The sequence below is a fragment of the Filicampus tigris genome, chromosome 22 (assembly GCF_054856515.1).
Source record: "Filicampus tigris isolate MCC_2025a chromosome 22, RoL_Ftig_1.0, whole genome shotgun sequence".
Lineage (NCBI taxonomy): Eukaryota > Metazoa > Chordata > Actinopteri > Syngnathiformes > Syngnathidae > Filicampus > Filicampus tigris.
The window spans coordinates 4,045,624-4,065,278 of record NC_141238.1 but is presented as its reverse complement, the minus strand read 5'-3'; the positions used below and the strand labels follow the sequence as shown (position 1 = coordinate 4,065,278).

General features: G+C 44.2%; 1 protein-coding gene across 1 annotated transcript; it reads right to left on the bottom strand.

The window, feature by feature from the left end:
- Window positions 1–1,075: 1,075 nt before the first annotated feature.
- hmga2 (high mobility group AT-hook 2) lies at window positions 1,076–19,259 on the bottom strand. The gene is made up of 5 exons (XM_086022446.1): window positions 18,770–19,259; window positions 17,500–17,586; window positions 16,798–16,848; window positions 5,474–5,506; window positions 1,076–3,706 (listed from the first exon to the last, which is right to left on the bottom strand). Exons 1-5 carry the CDS (start codon window positions 18,860–18,862, stop codon window positions 3,638–3,640), a joined length of 333 nt encoding a protein of 110 aa, XP_085878572.1. The 5' UTR covers window positions 18,863–19,259; the 3' UTR covers window positions 1,076–3,637.
- Window positions 19,260–19,655: the final 396 nt, after the last annotated feature.

The following is a 19,655-nucleotide window of genomic DNA, read 5'->3' as shown; positions in this document are numbered from 1 at the left end:
ACCATCATTAAGCACTTATCGTGCGGTGCCACTAAGAATAGTCCAAAAAGTCAACGGACTTTAGTAAAAATAATTGTGGTCAGTGTCTAGTCCCAAACGAGACTTTGTGGTCGTTTCCTTGTGGTAAAACCAGTCAATGCTTTATTCAAAGTGATTGACAGGTGCTTTGGTGATCTTGTGGTTCACCATATGAATGAAACCACAACAGTACGTCCACGGATTCACTAAAATGGCGAAAATACTTCAATTCCAAGATGGTATTATTGAAAAAAAAAATTGAACTCAAACCCCCCAAAATGCTTCCGTTTACTTTCTTAACTTAAACATGTCGATGACTTGACGGAGAAAAATTTTGAGTATCTCAAAGAAATCACACGCGTTCTGGATGCCATACTTTTTTTTTTTTTTTTTTTTTTTTATTGTGCTGAATAAAACGCAGTGAATATCTGAAGACTTTTAGCAAGCAAGTAAAAATTGTCGTGTAATCCAAGACAGGAAGTGGATAGGGAAAACAATAACAACAAAAAAGTTAGATACTTGAGACGTTAGATGCAGTGGAGAGAGCTTGGAAAAATCCAACCACGTGCCTCCCAGCTTCTACTACATAATAAAAGTTACAAGTTCAGTTGAGGTGAATAGAAAAACAGTCATATAAAATATATCCCGGCAAAAATAAACATTTCAAGATGTTATATGTCAGTAATTAGGTTTGAGACTGAGGTAAAAAAAAATAGGCCTTTTCAGAGGTAGTAATGTGTATCTGATTGTACTAGAATACAAAGGTTACGATGAATAACTTTTTTTTTTTTTTAAGAATCCCAGAGCTGAAAGTTCATCCACAGTGGCTTCAACAATCATCTCAGTCAAACAGATAATAGCGAGGCAGCCTTCACAAAACAGCCGCGGCAATCACGGGTACTTTTCGGGTTCTGCGGCTTCATTCGTCAAATTTGTCGTGAGATTATACTTTTGCGAATGAAGCCGGATTGAGAGAATCAATGCAACTCCTCTGAGGCTCTACCTCCGGCCTTGGGTGATTTTTTTTTTTTTTTTTTTTATATATATATATATATATATATATATATATATATATATATAATAACACCTCCCAAAGTAAAAACCAATCCCATATAGATCTGGTTTAGCCATATAACAAGAGAAGAAAAAAAAAATCACATTTGCCTACATGAGTCACCTAATCAAGTATACCGACTAAATAAAAACAAAACATAGTCATGACTACAATATACAATATTCAAATCTGAAAGCCACTTGAGGGTGAGAAAAGTACTGAGCTTAGACAAAGCACCTTCAAATGAGGAACCTCTGCAGTCCTGATATATACTGTAGATTATTAACATCAATCAGCATCGCTCATACTGAAAGTAAACCGGCATGGTCAAAACTGGAGGTAGTGAAGTGATTAGTCCATTGTTAGCTGATACTTTTTGCGGTACAGTTCATTCATACTGTAGGTAGTACAATCAGGAAAAGAAAAAAAAAACAGCCCTACCCATTCAAAAAATAAAAAATAAACATTCAAGTTAACTATATTGTCAAACAGAAATCCCAGTTTGTCGTTGAGGAAAAAAATGTTGCATTATCGTGTGTGGACATAGAGTAACAATAAAGTCAATTAGAGGCAATACATGAATGATAGCTGCTTTTTTTGAGTATTAAGTAAATAAAAACAGACCACTGACTTTTCCCCAGGAATCGCTTCAGAAGCAAATGTCAGGTCGCAAAGTAGATTTAAAATGTTGATAGAACGGAATTCACCTATTAGCGGATTTAAAAATATATATTTTTGGCGCTAAGGACAACGCCATGTCGCATACAAAAATATAGTTTGGGCGCCATCGGGTGGCATCTATAGGCAACTACAAATCAATTACTTAGCGATGCCGCCCTCTTAATTCCCTTAATGCGTTGATTTAAAAAAAAAAAAGAAATATTAACAATGTTCCCCCCCCTCCAAAAAAACCCACCAAATTTAGATACGAGTTAAAAGACGATAGATCCAAACCGATTTAAGGGCGCAAACCTGACGTGAGCTTCTTCATCGATGCACCTGATCGAAACAAAAAAAACAGTTGCAGACCAAAATGCGTTTTCCTCACGAGAAGACATCAAGCGAGACCTCGCTTTCAATATACAGTATCATAACGTAAGTTCCAACGCGTGAACGTTTCAAGAGCGGATTGTGCTGAGTCGGAGGTAGTTTTGAAAAAAAATAATAATAATAAAAAAAAAATCAGATTTCCACGCGAGGCTCCCCCCGCGTGTTACAGTGTGAGATGAGATGTCCGATGTCACGCTGCCGCTAAAAAAAAAAAAATCAGGTATCACGTGTGTTCTGAGGTAATGCGTTTTTGTTCTTTCATGAGGTTTGCAAGGCGGTGGACCGTCTGAGGAGATATCTTTGCAGTGCGACATCGAGCAATGGAGCTTTAAAGCTACGTTGTGCGGATGCAAACAACTTAAGCCATCCGTGAATAAACTGTACAGTAGTCGAAATGCAAACGAGTTTGGTTGTGGCGTAAAATGACTGAAGCGGAGGTTTGTGATTCCACCAAGGACAGGGCGACTAAAGCAAAATGCATGTCTGAGGTCGTGGCAATAAATGAGACTAGTATGACCTGAAGTCCATCGAAATTAAAGCTTTAAAAAAATAATTGAGGGATCGAAATGTTCAGAATTACATAGTTGATAATTATCCCGTCCAAGTGGAAGCTTATGTCCAAATTTGGTCATTTCATGTTTTTTTTGTTGTTGTTTTTTTTCACAAATTGAGATTACTTGTCAGTCCCAACCTGGTTCTGTCATATTTAAAAAATATTAACCAATCGGAAGTGGTAAAGAGTTTACTTGCTTTTCCTTACTTCCTCAAAAAGAATACTTTTGGAGATATGAGGATTCCGTCCAACAGCGATTTTTCATTAGAACCAAAACATACATTGTTTCCCATTAGAATAACATTTTAAGTTGAATTGCATCATTTTTCATTCATTCATAATTTGAGGATTTTTCCACCCTTCTGATCCAAATCTGCAACAGCTGTGAAAGATTATCATGACTGGTTATCCTGCTTGAAGGTGATCGTGAGTGTTAAACTTGTTCAATATCAACGATCACAAATCCTGATTGCGGCCGATTAGAACGCTTTCTGACAGGGCCTCGATTATTTTCGATTAACAGAACCCGAGCGAAGTTTCCAACTTCAGCAAACTTGGCTTGATTTGATTTCACCAAAATAAAACTGCCCTGAGGAACATGTCTCCCTGTCCTTGGTGGTCATTTTAGGACAGGCGTGGGTGACTCGAATATCCGTCTCATATCGAAAAGAAGACCTGCGTTCGGCATTTGTCAGTGGCGAAAAATCATTTCGGAGATTAAGAGCGAGCACACGTCCAAAGGTGTCGTCGGCATGTTGCGGAAATTGGAAGAGAAACATTGTTTGCCTGCTGAGTGACAGGTTTCTGCATCCAGTGACAAAGTAAAATACTGGACATGGACCGAAAAAGAACAAAAGTCAAATGACATGTGGAAAGGGTTAAAAAAATAAGTGGTCAAGGTAGTCTTTTCCCTTTGAAAGACCTGACAGCTGAATGAGGTAGAGGTTTCATGGTCTGGGAGCTTAATCTTCCTCCGGGGACTCCCCAGCCTCTTCTTCTTCCTCCTCCTCCTCTTCTTCCTCTTCTTCTTCCTGAACGAGATCAACTATGTCAGTTACCGGACATAAATGAGTGCGAGAGAGCAGATTTGAAGACATGTTCTGAATGGATATTTTCAAAACGTTAAGGCCGGTTTCGACTCAAAATACACAACTTTAGCGCTTTTTTCCACTCGCTGCTCGCGCGAGGTGAATTTCATTTTCCACATGGCTTCATTTGATGCGGAGGGGCTAACCGGCACAATTTATAACCCTTCTTCCTTTCCCAGGCCACGGGAGTGAAACCCATCGAGCGGCCGAAGCGTTTTCTGAAACGCGCGGCCCGGCTTCCATTCATTAGCGCTTGCAGTCGGCGGCCTTGAAGAGCCGGCTAAATGCTACCATGTGTGACGAGGGCAAACGTGAACAAGAGAGGGAAAAGTGGTGTGGATTGATGGGGGGGGGGGGGGGCTACCACAAAAGAACCTTTAATCATATCGGCCCGCCAGGCACAAACGTGACAAAGAATATTGCATGCAGGCAAAGTAAAAGCGTGAATTGATTGAATCGAACTTTTTTTTTTTATGCACTTCGGCGTGAGAAAAAAACAAAACAAAAAAAAAGCATATTCCCTTGGCTTCCGTCGCTATAATTATGAAAATACGCATTTGAAATCCTTGACTGCACTCGTGTACTTCTGCGGCAGAGACTCTCCGCACTTCGCTTTTTTAGCCACAGTCAGATATGTTTCAAACGTAGGTGGTAAAACCAAAAAGTAATCAGGAAGAAAATTTTAAAGATCGACTCCTGCGCAGTAACAAGTCCAGGTATTTGTACTTCCTGACTGATAAAGAGTCGAGTTCACTTCCGGATCCTACCCCACCCCGCACGCCGGAACGAAATGGTTTTGAGGTTTTTGCTCTCGCCGGGCGTCGTTTGAGCTGAGATAAAGCAGCCTATCAAAGTGGGTGAGCTAAACGACATTTTTATGGTTTGCAGCTCCCCGGGCCTCACAGCACCTCCCAACTACTTCAGGCCCCGTTCCCACAGAGCCACAAATCAGAGGTGAGTTATGCAAAAGTGGCCTGTACCAGCAAACACGGGGAGGTTGGTAGATTCCTGGACAGTGAGGGCATGCTGGGGGGTGGGGGTCCCGTGTCGTGTTTCACCCGCTCTATATCATTCTACTTCCATTCTCCCTCTAATGAATGTACTCGCATGGAACACGAGGCATTACTCACGATTATACGTTACATCTGCACGTGTGGAGGAGAAGAACGGCACGTTTTTTTTTTTTGCTTTGGAAAATCGCAGTGAGCGAGAACGTCTTTCTTCTTTGCCGCGTGCGGCGAACTTGTTTCAAAGAGTCGACGAACTAAAAGTAAATCCCGCCCCTAAAGTCCAAGTCACCCTGAATCTGAAGTGAGGAAATTGCGAGCGTATGTTTTAAAAAAAAAAAAAAAAAAAAGATGCATGCACTAGTTCTGACAAAAATTTTGAGGACCCTTTCGTTACATAAAACCTTATCTTTCGATGAATGTAGATTGATTTTATGATTTCATTTGAAATCACGGTAAATGAGAAAAACTACAACAAAATTCAAAGCAGGCGTCGCAATGCTTTTGAATCACCTACCAATCATTTTATGATCGCAACAATTTATTTCTCACTTGTGCTATTTGTTGTCCCGATGGAACCTGTAAAGTATCCTTTTTGAAAGTCAGATTTCCATACGGTAAATCATTTGCGTAAGGCAAGCAATAAAAAGTGTTAAATACTTGAAGTATGACAACGTTGTACGTGCATGATACTGCGGCTTACCTGAGCAGGCTTTTTCTGGACGACTTGCTGTGGCTGCAAGAAAGCAGAAAGGAGACGCGTCTTCATTGGTTTTCCAGCCATTGACACAAACGTACATACAGCGGAAGGGAATTCCGTTATAAAAAACGTATCAGCCAGGAGAAAAGTATCAAATCATTTCCAGGGCGTTGGATACGCCATGGAACAGTCATCGCCAATGTGGTCGGGCGGCAAGGCGAAAGCTTTTATTCGCAAAAAAGGGAAACATCCAACCCCTCTACATTTTGCAAAAAAAAAAAAAAAAAAAAAACATACGTTAAGTCCGCCTATACGGTCGAGGAAAAGGTTTGACGGACTGCTGTTTTGTGGCCTCTTCAAACTAACCCCCGACAGGTACATTTGTTCCAAACGGCCGTCAATGTTGGCCCAAAATCTCCAGACGTTCGCTACAAAGCCTGATTTCATGTGTTACGGTTCGGAAAAAAATGCGAACAAAGCTCTGAATTGATTCACGTCGTCCCATCACAAAACCCGTCATTTGACGGGAGTTCCATCTGATTTATAGCCACTGTCATTTCCACAAGGCCAAAGTCAACTAGACTAATATAAACTGACCGATCATAAAAAAATTTTTTTTTTTTTAAAAAGCCAACAGTTTTACAGGGTGTATCCCGGGGCTAGCCTGAGTTTTATGGCTAAAGGCAAAGAGCCAAAGGAAGTGGCTAGCCACCACAGGGGCATGATAAGCTCCAAGGGAATGTTGGTGGATGACATACACTATATAGAATGCAGCTGCTCTTCACACCTCATAGACGTTGAGACCTAAGCAAATTGAGACTGGATGAATGTCTTATTCGGACTGACAGCGAGTAAGCTGGACGTAGAATGCGTATGAATGGAACATTCCTGAGAAGTAATACTCGATAGACGGTGTCACTTAATCACAACTCAAAGACAGCCGAGCTAGGAAAAAGGAGTGAGGGACGATGAAATATTACCGCCGCCGAGCGCAACGGCTTTGGGGTGAAAGGGAGAGTTTCGGTTGCTGGTTGCTATAGTTGTTGTTTTGCAGGGTTTTTGCAGCAATTCATGCCTACATACAAAAAAAAGTCATTGCGCCGATTGTGGGAACTGCCGCTTGCCGCGATTCAAGAGGGACAAGTTGTTCTCTCTGAGACTTTGCAATGAACAGACCTGAATCTCACGACCAGTGTCCAGGACAAACCAAAGTTCCGGAAATAGATTCGGAAGACAAAGGAGAGGAACTTAATTTCTCAATCTCGAAACAATGCCCAGGACACATCAGAGTTCCAGAAAGAGATTCAGGAAACAAAGAAGATAAACATTAGTCCTCAATTCCAAGACCATGTCCAGGACAAACCAAAGTTCCAGAAAGAGATTCAGGAAACAAAGTAGATAAACATTAGTCCTCAATTCCAAGACCATGTCTAGGACAAACCAAAGTTCCAGAAAGAGATTCAGGAAGCAAAGAAGATAAACATTAGTCCTCAATTCCATGACCATGTCTAGGACAAACCAAAGTTCCAGAAAGATATTCAGGAAACAAAGAAGATAAACATTAGTCCTCAATTCCAAGACCATGTCTAGGACAAACCAAAGTTCCAGAAAGAGATTCAGGAAACAAAGAAGATAAACTTTAGTCCTCAATCTCAAAACAATGTCCAGGACAGCCCAACTCTCCAGAAAAAGAAACAGAGCTGAACTCCAGAGTCTCAGATTATCTGCCTTGGCAAAAGGAACTAGGTAATTTTCTTTAATTGTGCTAATCAAAAGACAGTTATGTGCTCCAGTGTATTTTGTCCTGCTCTTGGCACCGAAAAGTGTATCAATTTGAACTGGCTTCCCACAGTGTTGGACGCCCGCAGATCGTATCTTGATGATGCAAATAAAGTGAGGCAACCATCTAAGGACGTCTCGTCTATTCAGTGAGCCGAGGGACTCTAGCTAGCTGTTCACCTGCCACCCTCACATAAGCATATGGAAAATGAAACTTGGTTCGGAAAAAAACCTCCCCAATTATCTCGCCACTCCTGATGGCGTATGTTATATTGCTCAACCCCAGCTTTCGTTCAGCTGTTTTGTCAGGTTTTCAGGATTTGCATATGCACTGATGTCATGTGAGGGATGTCCTAAGCCATCCTAAATCTTGACAGGAAGTAGCATTAGAGCAAGCGAACAGCTGAGCCGCCTGACCGCTCTGAGAATGTAAAGAGAAACATGGAGAGTATCCTGTGCTTGTAATCCAGGCCAGCTGCAGGTCACTGAGCCCCCCCCCCCCCTCCCCCGCCCCCCCCACTACCGACGCCAAGATCACTTTTAGCAGCTGGTGGGTTTTGGACCAGCTGGAATGCCAAGAGACTAAAACGCAGCAACCGAGTCCATGCCAACACCGGATGCGTAACACAAGTAAGGTGCAAAAACACAGCGGTTCCAAGTTGGGAGTCTTATCACCTCCCGTTTAATGATCTTATGTTTCCACAATGCCTAAAAATAAATCAGCGCGTACAAAAGTGAGTGCAGCTGTCAGTGGATTAGGTGATAAGATGTAGATCACGTCATCGGTCGACTAAGTTTTTGAGAATACATTTTACGGGTCGCCGCAGAGAGTTACTCGCATGATTTTTTTTTTTTTTGGGGGGGGGGGGGCAAAGATTTTGTGCCTTTTCTGGTGCAATCCACCAATTATTTTCATCCTGCAAAAAAGACAGACAATGTCATTTGGATTCTATCTTAGACCAACACTTTATTCACCTTATTGTGATTCAAACTTCCATCCAAGTCCTGCCGCCAATACCGAAAACCGGTAAATAATTTACCCCCACCCCCCGGAGCTAAGTGGATCTTATTGTATTTCGACCGCTACTACTACTCTTTGTTCATTGTTTGGACAGTTTTACACAGTAGGCTACATAAATTTGTCAAATGATCCCTAATAACGACGTGTGACAAACAGTCATTAAAAAAAAAAAAAAAAAAAATCCACTTCCTTTCGGCACGGATTGCTCTCTCGCCCAGTGCCCCGGCAAAGACCCTTGGCTCCTTTTGTCCCCCCCCCTCGCCACCTAAAAAGAGAAATCACCGCATTGTCTTTCACTTACTGCGGCGGCTTTTTGATGTCGCCCGGCTCTGACACTATGAATCACTTTTAGGCCCCGGCAGCTGCTCAGTCGTACAAGCGATTCGGGAGACAGCTTGAGGCGTAGCACGAGGGCAGCCCATTCAAAGGAATGTTGGGTAAGAATGACTCAAAAGGGGAGTGCGGTTGGGACCCCTTTCTGGGCTTGAAACACAATCCCCGTCTGCTGCTGGAAGAATGCGAGCTCTCCTCCTGGGCTTCTCACCCACCCAGAAGTCCCGTCCGATCAAAGGGGAAAGCCTTCACTCCCCAGAAAGTACACCGCACAGGCCACCATTCATAAGAGACTCAAGGCCACTCAGCTTGCTCCCCGTCCCTCTCCTTTGTGCCCAAATGTTTTAGCCTCTACTTGACTCGCTAAAAAAAAAAAAAAAAAAAAATGGACTCGCACACGCAAATGGCGTGACCGCTTAATACCAGGAAGGTATAAGAATGTTTGGTTGGTTCTTTCAAATTGGAATTGTACTGAATGGACATGGACGTGGATGTTTGATTATTTTATTTTTTTTTTTGTGTTATGTCAAAAAATTCTGACCAGGGCCTTTGGAATTAGTAGCGTTGACCCATGTAACGAAATCGGCAATTAGACATTTTCTTCAAGCAATCGGATTTCAAAGTTGTCCTCGGGGGGGGGGGGCAGTGAGCTGGCCCCAGATGATGTCATTTTTCCACCCTTTGAGCGGTGGGTCGGATCAAAACTTGCTTCAGCCGAGTCCAGCTAGCAAAACATCTGCACAGATGAATACTCAGCGTTTCTGATAAATCATGTATTTTTGGGGGGCTGTTTTTGTCACATAATTAGATATTAAGTGTGTAGTATTTAGTATAGTAGTGATGGTTTCTATAATTTTGATGTGATAGTGATTGTTAACTACTAGCCATTACTATTAATTTCAACAACAAAAATAATACTCTAATTGAATGTTTGAAAAATCTTACGCCAAATCACTTTTTTGGTTTTTATTGTGTTGAATTATATATGCTTGAGCCTGTGCATAATTTAGTTCAAGGCACAAAACGAATTAAACTCCGCTTCCATATATGTCCGTAGCAATACTAAAATGAGAAAACATATCGGGAACTGCATCCATAAAAATGCAGACCTGCGGCCTTTTAGCCTCATTCCCGCGCCGCTGTCCTTGCAGAGGTTTTCGGTCTCCCTTAAGATAGGAGCTGCTGTTTGCTCTAGTTAACCGGTACTGAGCCCGCTAACCTTTGCACCTCCTTTGAAGCCCGGCGGATAATTGGAGCAGCGAGGTTCAACCTCCACAAACACACACACGGCTGCATGGGCGAAACGGCTGTAACGGGATATGCATCAGACGAACCGCATTGCAGTGTAGGAGGCTGTTAAAATCTGGAATGCTTGACATTTAAATAGTTAAAGTTTAACAACTCTCCCTAATAGAGCACTTTGCCTAGGTGAACATTTTACTTTTATGGCAGGTTTGTGGAACACTCGGGAATAAACACCGTCTGCACAGAGATACGGCAGATGAAATTGCGAGGATTATACCAAGAATGACAATTTGTAGTGACATGCGCCAATGTATTATTTGCTCCAAAACTCGTGTTTCATATAAAAATATTGCTTTTTACGTTGGGGTGTGGGGAGGAGCTTCATTTAGTCAGGCCATAGCCTTGTCTAATAGAATAGAAGTAGTGCTGAATACTGAATATATATTTTTTTTTAGATAATTCGATTAATCCGATATAAATACATTTTGTATGAAACAACAAAATATGCATGTGAGGTGCAGGCATTATTGCTGTCCACTTGGGGTCACCATAGTCACATTCCACACTATATCTGTGGCTGGTGAGTGACGTGGGAGTCAACAAATGTGTGTGTGGAGTTGGCTGTTTGTGAGGCGAGGTTAGCGACGGGCTGTTAAACTGTAAGCCAGCCTTACTTTAAAAATTGAGTTATTCGATTCAGCAGCCCTAAATAAAGCAGGGCTCTGTCCCGATCACCTGTGAATTTAGTTCATTGTATTTCTCTTCATTATCTCCTCGGGAGAAAGTGTTTTAAGATCCAAACATATTGAAAAAGCTTGACCCGAGTCCTGGGAAGGAGTTTGTTCGCCCATATCTAAACCATCCTCCAGATGTATGCCTAAGAGATACGTTATCAGCAGCTTCCTCATCCACCAGATTATTTTAGTAAACATTGGCAATGTAAACCTCAGGTAGTCGTGGCGACACAGGTAAGCACACAGCTGCAGTTCAAACAGGCATTTGCCGGATTTACCACGGTCACGCGAACACGTCAAGGTAACCTTTCGCCAATCGGGACCGAGTCATGCACCCACCGAACGTAAGGAAAACAGTACCATATGTTTTAACCTGAGCACAGCATTGCTGGAAACGCTCGATATTTTCAAAAACACGCTGACCCCTTGACGCCACCCACTGTCCCGACAAGCCAGAGTTATGAATTGCACCTACCAGGGTCCGGCGATTAGGGGGAATTTGCCGAAGGGCCCTTTGTAGAGCAGAAAACTGTCTGTCGTTGTAAGGAATGTGGAAAATTCCTCGCAGACAAGCAGTCTTTTGTTTGGGAGGGTTTTTTTGGGGAGGGGGGGGGGGCGCTTGCTGTGGAAGGAAAGAAAGGCGCAGACAAATTGGACTGGCTCCATTTAGGAGCCTCTGCTGTTTGAAGTAAAATCTGTTCCCAGAGTATCTGGGAAAAGGAGGGAAAAAAATTAGGGGGTAAAAAGTAACGTGACAAATTTTCCCAGTGTCTTTTTTTTGTTTGTTTGTTAACAGCAGCGGTTCTTGAAAGTACCACCTTGTTCGAAAATAAATGGTTCTTAAATACAACTAAAGCGTACTGTACTACGTTTTGACAATCAGTGGTTTACAGGATTTTTTGACGGAAAAAAGAATTGCACTCCCACTTGTTCGACCAGTTACACGTGTTATGAATTAACCTGTCTTGGCTGAAACGGCTCACTTCCTGCCTCATAATAGCGCTGGCGCAAATACGCTAATGGCGAGAAAGTCTGTATCTATTTTAAGGAATTTTAACAAAAGAGCGCCATTGTGGGGAGGGGTTGGGGGGGGGGGGGGGGACGTGCAGGACACCCCGGGACAGCTGTGGAGCTTCCTGTGTAAAACAAACAGTCGGTGAGCTAAGTGCCCTCCCTCTGCAAATGCACTACTTAATGTTTATTTGTAGATTGTGTTAAACAAGGTTCATTAGAACAGGGAACATTTTTGGCTAATCTAAATAGTGAGGAGTCGTTACAAATTGGTTTGTGAGATACTGTGTGGATCATGAGCCAAAATTCCCCCAAGGGGAATTCCAGAGAGTTCAAACAATGTGCTCGGTTGCCCAAATTACCTCATCCCTTTGTACAAGAGGAATAAAGACAGAATTCGACTATTAACATCGAAAAAAAAAAGATGTTTTAGTGTGAAATGGTTAAAGTCGTCCAAAGTCAGCAGTAGGAAAAAGAGGTGGGAGCTCGGGATAAGGCATGGGTGGGGGTGGGGGGGGGGCGACCTGTGGAAAACCACTAATGTCCTCGGAGACCTCCTAATGCCGGGACAAAGGTCTCTAGTGGCTGGAATTCAGCTCCTCTGCAGCCAAAACTAGAGGAAGGTGGGGGGTTGGAGAATGTAGGGAATGAGCCAAGGTCTCTGACCACTGACACCCCCCTCTCCCCCCCCCCCCCACACTCAAAAACTCCTTTCAGTGTGTGTGATCTCTGGGGTCTCTCTTTCTCGCCCTCTTAAAGATACCCTGAGGGAACCAGTGTGGTCTAGTAGCACCCATCTAAAAATAACTTAAGCGCACTCCATCCAAGATTCGGGGACCAAAGCGAAAGTATATCCAAGAACCCAAAAACAAAACTGACTGTAAAAGATGACACAATTATCGAATTAAAATCGTGAATTATGTGGTAAGCCCATTTGACCTAGGTTGCTAACCAAAACAGCAGCACCGAATGCACAGAAACTGTCTCCCAGCCAGATGAAAAAGCATGGCTTGTTAAATGGTTCTACGTTTTGGCAGCATGGGGAGGGGGCGAGGGGGGGGGGGGGCTACATTGCCTGTACTAGACTAATTGTGCTATGTAACATTCATAAAAAAAGGGACTGAATGAACAAGAAGTCTTTTTAAGACGTTTCTGTGCAATGACTAGCTCTGTAAATAGTGATTTGCAAAGACAGTACCTTGCTTTGGTCCTTCAGTTTCCTGCTTATGTCTCATTTAAAAGTAAAATGCTCCCAAGAATTGACACACTGTGCACCCGAGACCGGCCCACTGACACACACGTTGACGTGGAGGGAAACATTTCATGTCCGCATGCACAAGCAACCCCTGTGCTAGCCTGCTAAAAAAAAAACAGTTCAGCAACTTTTGCAGTGACTCCGTTGTCGGATATAGGACTTGACTTAATATGGATGCACAACGGACTTATATGCTGTCAATTACAGATAAAAGACGATTCAATACGTATGGTGGTTGACCAGGAATCAAGCCTTTACGATATGGGTGGAACAAAAAACGATTTAAACCGGGAAACCGTTTTTTCATTTAAAAGAGTGCATTGAAACGAAAAGGAACCGTATCGTTCCACTTCAAACTATATTGAGATACGTATGGAATCGTCTTTTATTGGAGAGATATAACTTTCAAGGAAATGGCACATTTACTGACAAGTTCATTCAAATGTGTGTATAATGACAACAACAACAAAAAAGTGGTTGCGTCATACCCTCTTGAATTGAGTCATAGCATATTGAATCTGAGTGAGCCATAACACTACCCCCCCCACCCAGACAGCCATCCAACAATTTCAATACCGCTTCTTCAGGGTTGCAGGCAATATGGATCCTATCCCAGTTACCGTCGGACACCACCCTGCACCGATTGCAATTGGCCCTGGAGCTTCGTACTTTGAAGTACCACGGCGCTCTGTTGCAACCGCTGTTGGTGTTGTAACATGCGCGCTCCCCTCGGGAGCGACGGCGCTGCACCGCCAAGTGATATCCATCCATCCGTTCATTTTGTACAGCACTTAACTTGTCGAGGGTACGATGGAGCGTTTCCGAGCTGACTTATCAGTCAGCTATGTGAGGCATTACGTTGCCAGTGACCCAAGGAGATATTAGTCACACCGCATTTTTAACGCGGGGATGCGTTCCAAAACGGAGCGTGACTCATACGGTGGCCAAATGAATGTCAGACTTCGGCGCGCCGCAGGACTTCATTCCATCCTGACTCATTACGGATCCAGGCAAATATCTTGCCAAGAAACCACGGACACCGGTTCAGTATTTTCTCTCAGGTGTTGAACAGCTGTTTGATGTTCGACACGAGTGATCACAATAGAACGTTCAGCCCTTGCGAACACAAGCAGAGCTTTTGACACACTGATCGTCTCTAAGGGCTCTCCAAAGCTGCTGGACAAATGCCAGGAAGTGCTGCTCATCACCTCGGCCTTCCTACTTGCTTCTCCAAATGCTTGGCACTTGCCACCGGCGTCTGACCCGAAGCCAAGAGCAGCAAAGCCGCGCAAGTTTGGGAGTTTTCTACCCTCTCCTCTTCACACTCCATCAACTCCCCCCTCACACGCGCTCGCGCCAAAGCACTTGCGCTTCCTCTCCCATTCAGCCAGTCATTTCCGCAGGGTTGCATGTGGGGCGTATTAGTCTCACAGTAGCCTCCATTGAGAGTTTGCGCGGTAGCAGAAAAGAGGAGATGGGTACGAGTGTGAGTAAGAGCGTGTCCTGGGTGTGAGTAACTTCAGATGTGACCGAGTTGAACACAAAGAAGCAGCTGTGTGCGGAAGGAAGCGGGACGCGGAGAGGAACTGGCCAACTGGTGGAAAAGGAAAGCTGCGCTCAAAGTCAGAGGAGTGATGAAGAGAAACCGTACAAATACATACGGTGCATTTCCTACTTGGCAGGATTCGATACAAGGCTGTCCTCACACACACATGAAAAAAAAAAAAACATTAGGCTGGAGGTCACGGTCCTCGGAAGAAAATGCCTGACTCATTTCCCATGTCCAAGCATGAGTCAAGGTACCATCATCCGCTAACTTTCATGTTTTTATTGTTGGTATGGCGAAAGTGGCCGACCTACCTTAGGAATTAGAAAGTGGGGATTTGACTAAATTCCTCAATCGAATATGTAGAGAACAAGGAAACCTCTCGACTTTAAGGCAGGCGTGTAAAGCACTCCTCCACCTCAATTATACATGCGATCAGTCACCTCGTGTATGTGCAAGTCTACAAACCGCAATCCTTTGGCCGAGGACAGATTTGACAAAACGGATCTTTTGGGGCGGCACGTGGCCCTCCATCAGCTTTGACTAACAGAGGAAGCAGAAGCTTCCTTGTGCAATCGAGCACCTGCACGCAGAGGCGATAAAGAGAGGGAGCGGAAAAGGAAATCTGAACTTTTAACGGTTCGGCAAGTTGAAATATGGTCCAAGAGTCAAACAACAATCCAGATCTCCTACTCAATATTGCAAAAGGATTTGAGAGATTTCGGGCCTAACATTACAGTTTACCAAGTGCCGACGTACTTTCATGCAATCCCGAGACTGACACTTGAAGCTACATGTGATTCATCTCGCGGCATATCAAATAGTACGAGATGTTCCAAGAACTGCAGACAAGACCGGGCAAGCGCTTGTTCCCCACTCATAATTTCATATGACTCCATATTAGCGTTACTGAAGCAAACCATTAGATATATCAAAGGAATAATCGTTCTTGGGAAATCATTCCGAGACCATCGCCGAAGAGACGAGAAGCAAAGGCAGCCGATTCTTCAACCGGCCTCTCTGAGAAGCCTCCCGAGAAAAGTGTTCTCTGCTGCGATTGGAGAAAGATTCCAAACCAGGTTGTTTTCACCTATCTACAGCGACGAAAACTAAACTGCTGGGCTAGTCAAGCAGTTCTCCACGCAGGCGGCCCAGTCAAGTGGTTTATCGAAAGAGCAGACTGCCTGTAGTCGATGTCAAGGCCAGAGCGTGGGCGTCGAAGCGGAGGTGCGTGTACCTGGGACATGCAGGCACCAGCAGACACCACTACAAAGAAAGCACGGCGGCAAACTTCAACCGGTCGTTATCAGCTCAGTCCAATGGTTCAGTGGCGGCCTTGCAGCTGTGTTGAGAAACTGATTTGCCGGGGTCGGTGCTTGGTAATCAACTTCCTCACTTAAGCCCAACTAAACATTTTTCCCAAACAACACACGGCCTTCCCTTGCGATAAACGGGCTGGGGTTGACTGGATAGAGCGGTATGGGGCCGCCACGTCGAGCTTCAGGAAACCACCAGAGCAGCGCCGGCAAAATATACGTGGAATCTACTGAACGCGCAAACAGTCCATCTCCGCACACCCTTCCTGGTGGCACCTCTGACTCCATTTCCTTTGCGCTATCAATCACTCCTGTCGCGTCGGTGCTGATAAACACTGAGGCCTTCAAGCTGTCAGAGGCATTATTTCAGTTTTCCTGTGGTCAGACTGGAGGGTAAACATTTTCTTTGACTGATAACAGTAACCTAAAGAAGGCAGGGCGGGTGGGGTTGATCTCCTTGAACACATTTGAGCGAAGCATCGAGGTGACATAATCCCTTTTAATGACGCCACAAGTCATTTCTCAAGATGTATTAAAAGCAGGCGGCGGACCTACAGGGGGATCCCGCTGGGTAACAAAAGGCTTTTCAATGACAGGAAGTGAGCTTGTGCTCATAAAATCAGTCACTCGAAGTGTTTCTCTTTCTCGCTGACTATTGGTTGTCAAACCCCAGTGTTAACGCACACCTGAGATTGCAAGTGGACAGCTGAAAGTGCAGGCGTGAACACGTTTGAGGACGGAAAGGGAGACGGTCCCTTCGGGGGACCAATAGCTAAACTATTGAGACCTTGTCTAAATTGAAATACTAATACTCAGAGGTGGGGATTTTACTCAATTTTGACACGTCAGTGGCCAAGGCACCCGTCCGTCATTCGTCAGTCCGTCATCTTTTGCGACGAATCAAATCGTAATCGTCAGTTCATCAGTCCGTCGGTTAAGTCGGTCGGTAAGTCCGTCAGTCCATCGAAACAGCTACGATGAAAATATGGATGCGAATTAATATTATCTATGCAGGCCGACTGTTAATTTTTTGACAAGGACGCTTTTAGTTCCACTATGCAGCAGTGGTAAAGCACCAACGACTTACCCATTTCCTGGGTCGCCCTCTGCGTCTTTTCTCCCCAGTTGCCTCAGCTTTCTGTGGACACAGGAATTGATTAAGATTCCGTGAGATGTGCAATTAAAGACACATAAATGGAGGCTGGTAATATTAAAAATCAGAGGTGGGAATTTTACTAAAGTTTGCTGCTCCGTCATTTTTTGTGACGGACCGAACTGTAATCGTCAGTCAGTCCATCAGAAGTCCGTCCCGCCCCTACCCCACGTCAGCAAAACGGGCGTTAGTCAGTGACGGACTGACGGACCGTCGCTGGCGGACGCGGTTGGCGACGATTACTCTGACGGACAAAAATCCACTTCCCTGGATGTCACACTCCCGTTTTAAGGACATAAACCAATCTTTTGTATAACGATATCCCATTACACCAGTTTGTATACTGCAGTCCCAGTTCGACCTGCTCCATTTTTAATGTGGACATTTGACGGTCAAAGGGAAAGACAATACCCCGTTTAATTAATCATCAGTGTGATTTATATGGCTGAGCAGAGACACGGCAAATGTTTCCAGCAGCTCATATTCAAATTCATATAACTACTGACCTTATCAGAACGGGTCCTATTTTTACAAGAGTATCAAACTGATAAATTAGATTAGTGGCATTTCATTCTTCAGTCTTATTGTCACACATACGTAGTTGCGGATGCGTGTCATTCAGGTGTCGGAACTCACCTTCTGTGCTGCCTTGGACGGGCCCTTGTTCTTACTTCCTTTGGGGCGGCCCCTTGGTCGCTTGGGGACGGGCTCTCCGCTCGGCTCCTGGAGGGGAGAAAGGGGAGGGGAGGAGTGGGGTATGACATGGGTGCGGAGAACAGGAAACAAAAGCGGGGAGCCCCCGCACACCATCCCCAACCTCAACTCGCACCACACACACACTGGGCAACCCCTCTTGTGTGGGTCCCTTTTCAAGCATGTGCTCATTTGCTGGTGGTGGTCCCCCATTTGGTCAGCGCTTTATGGGTCAAGAGCAACGCAGACAAAGGTTGCGAGCGTGTGTAACAATCGCGTGCATGTGTGGGCTGACACTGGGAGGTGTTTTATTCCCTTTTATTCTGCGCCGTTACGCATTTCGAATAAAGCCTGTTTCAGTACGAACCACATATCTTGCGCGTAAATATTCATTTGGAATGTGCATAAAAGATGCCAATTTGCCTATGCACCAGCGTGGTGATGCTATTACTGTATCCGACATTTGCAGTTGCATTTCAGGATTTCTGCACCATTAGCCACTTTTTATTGCTATGGCTGGCTGCATGTTGCACATTTTGTGTATGTATTCTAAATGTGAATTTACTTACAGTATAAGTGTCTTTTTATGGTGAATGTAAAATGTAATTAAACTCAAGGCCTGAGGGTCCACCACATTTTGTGGTCTCTTAAAGAAAATCATCATCAACTCATTACCAAAAAATTGCAAATTGTCTTCACTTCCAACTATTTTGCTTCACTTCTAATTTCAAAATTACTTCTCCGTCAATTTGTTGTTTATGTGTAATTATACAGTGAGGCGATAAATGTATGGTTTTCAGTCACAACAACCCTCTGAGGAAAACCATACCAACAAAAAATGAGTTTGACTAATTCCGTTCATGTTTTAACATACTTTGTCGGTAAATACGATTCAAATTATACTTCTGATTGTGTTTTTGGTTTGAAATAATGCTCGAAAATTGACTCAACAGTGAACTGTACACACATGCACATGTTCAAAAGTGTCCCACTTGTCATGGCGTCTGGGACTCCAATCATGGATGTCTGTAATCAAACCACCCAGACTGGAAATTCCTACATTCCTCTTTTTTTCCCACTTACACAAACATGTCACATAGATGAAAGACTCATGTTACACACTACAATCATTTTACAAACGTGCGTGTTTTGCAATACATTAAGATGCATTGTTGTTATGATTGAATTACCACAGATTAGAATTTATACTGACTTTTTGGAGTTTCCTCGGTCTCCCCGGTCCCCTCTTTTGGGGTTGCGCGGGCTCTTGGGAGCTCTCGCCGGTCTCGTCCCCGCGTCCACTCATGGTTCCCGGTGGCTTCGTTCTCAAAAAAAAAAAAAAAAAAAAAAAAAAAAAAAGAAGAAAAAAACTCCCAGGTAGATGTTGTTATCCAAGTGAGTGCAAAATAGGAAGCGGGGTTAAACTATTCTAGTGAGGAGCCTGAAAGTTTGGGTACACGCACGGTGAGCACCAAGGGGGGCGCAGCGGGACACCCGAGTCCGCGACGCCGGAGGAGAAGCGACTCGACTCGGCTTACAAGGCACCGCGGCACCGGGGTAGACCGTGGAGCAGCGGCGAGGCGTGACAGCTCGGCACGGACCGTCTGAGAAGCATACTAAGCGCATCCACGGTCCACTCGGAAAAAAAAGCGCTCAATGAGGATGAGGTTTAAAAAAAAAAAAAAAAAAAAATAGGAGGGAAAAAAAAGGACGAAATCACCTCTCCCGTGGGTGGACGCACAGGGAGGAGGAGTTGGGGATCGAGGGGGGGTTCTGGAGTGGGGCCACAGAAAACACGCCAGGCGGATTCCTGGCGGTGGGCCAGACGTGACAGACCGCATTTATGAATTAAATTCACATTTTCGCACGTTTCAATGGAATTCGACCACCGGACAGCCATTGAGAGGAAAGTTCACTTCTCAATGGTGGCCTGATGCTATCAGCTCGACATGGAGGAGGAGGAGGATCATTGAGGAGTTCACTTACACATGCAGAACTTTTGCTGTTCTGCAGGAAGCAACGAAGTACTGCACAAGTAGTTTTTTGCACTCGTGCCTTGATTTGCGAGATTAATTCACTCCATGACTAATCTTTTCTCA

What these genes read in the sequence shown, in the direction of transcription:
- hmga2 (XM_086022446.1), bottom strand. Translation starts at nt 18,862, where the DNA reads ATGAGTGGACGCGGGGACGAGACCGGCGAGAGCTCCCAAGAGCCCGCG. An exon ending in CGTCCAAGGCAGCACAGAAG is followed by an intron (nt 16,849 to 17,499) that starts GTGAGTTCCGAC and finishes CTGTGTCCACAG; the next exon opens with AAAGCTGAGGCAACTGGGGA. An exon ending in TCCAGAAAAAGCCTGCTCAG is followed by an intron (nt 3,707 to 5,473) that starts GTAAGCCGCAGT and finishes GATCTCGTTCAG; the next exon opens with GAAGAAGAAGAGGAAGAAGA.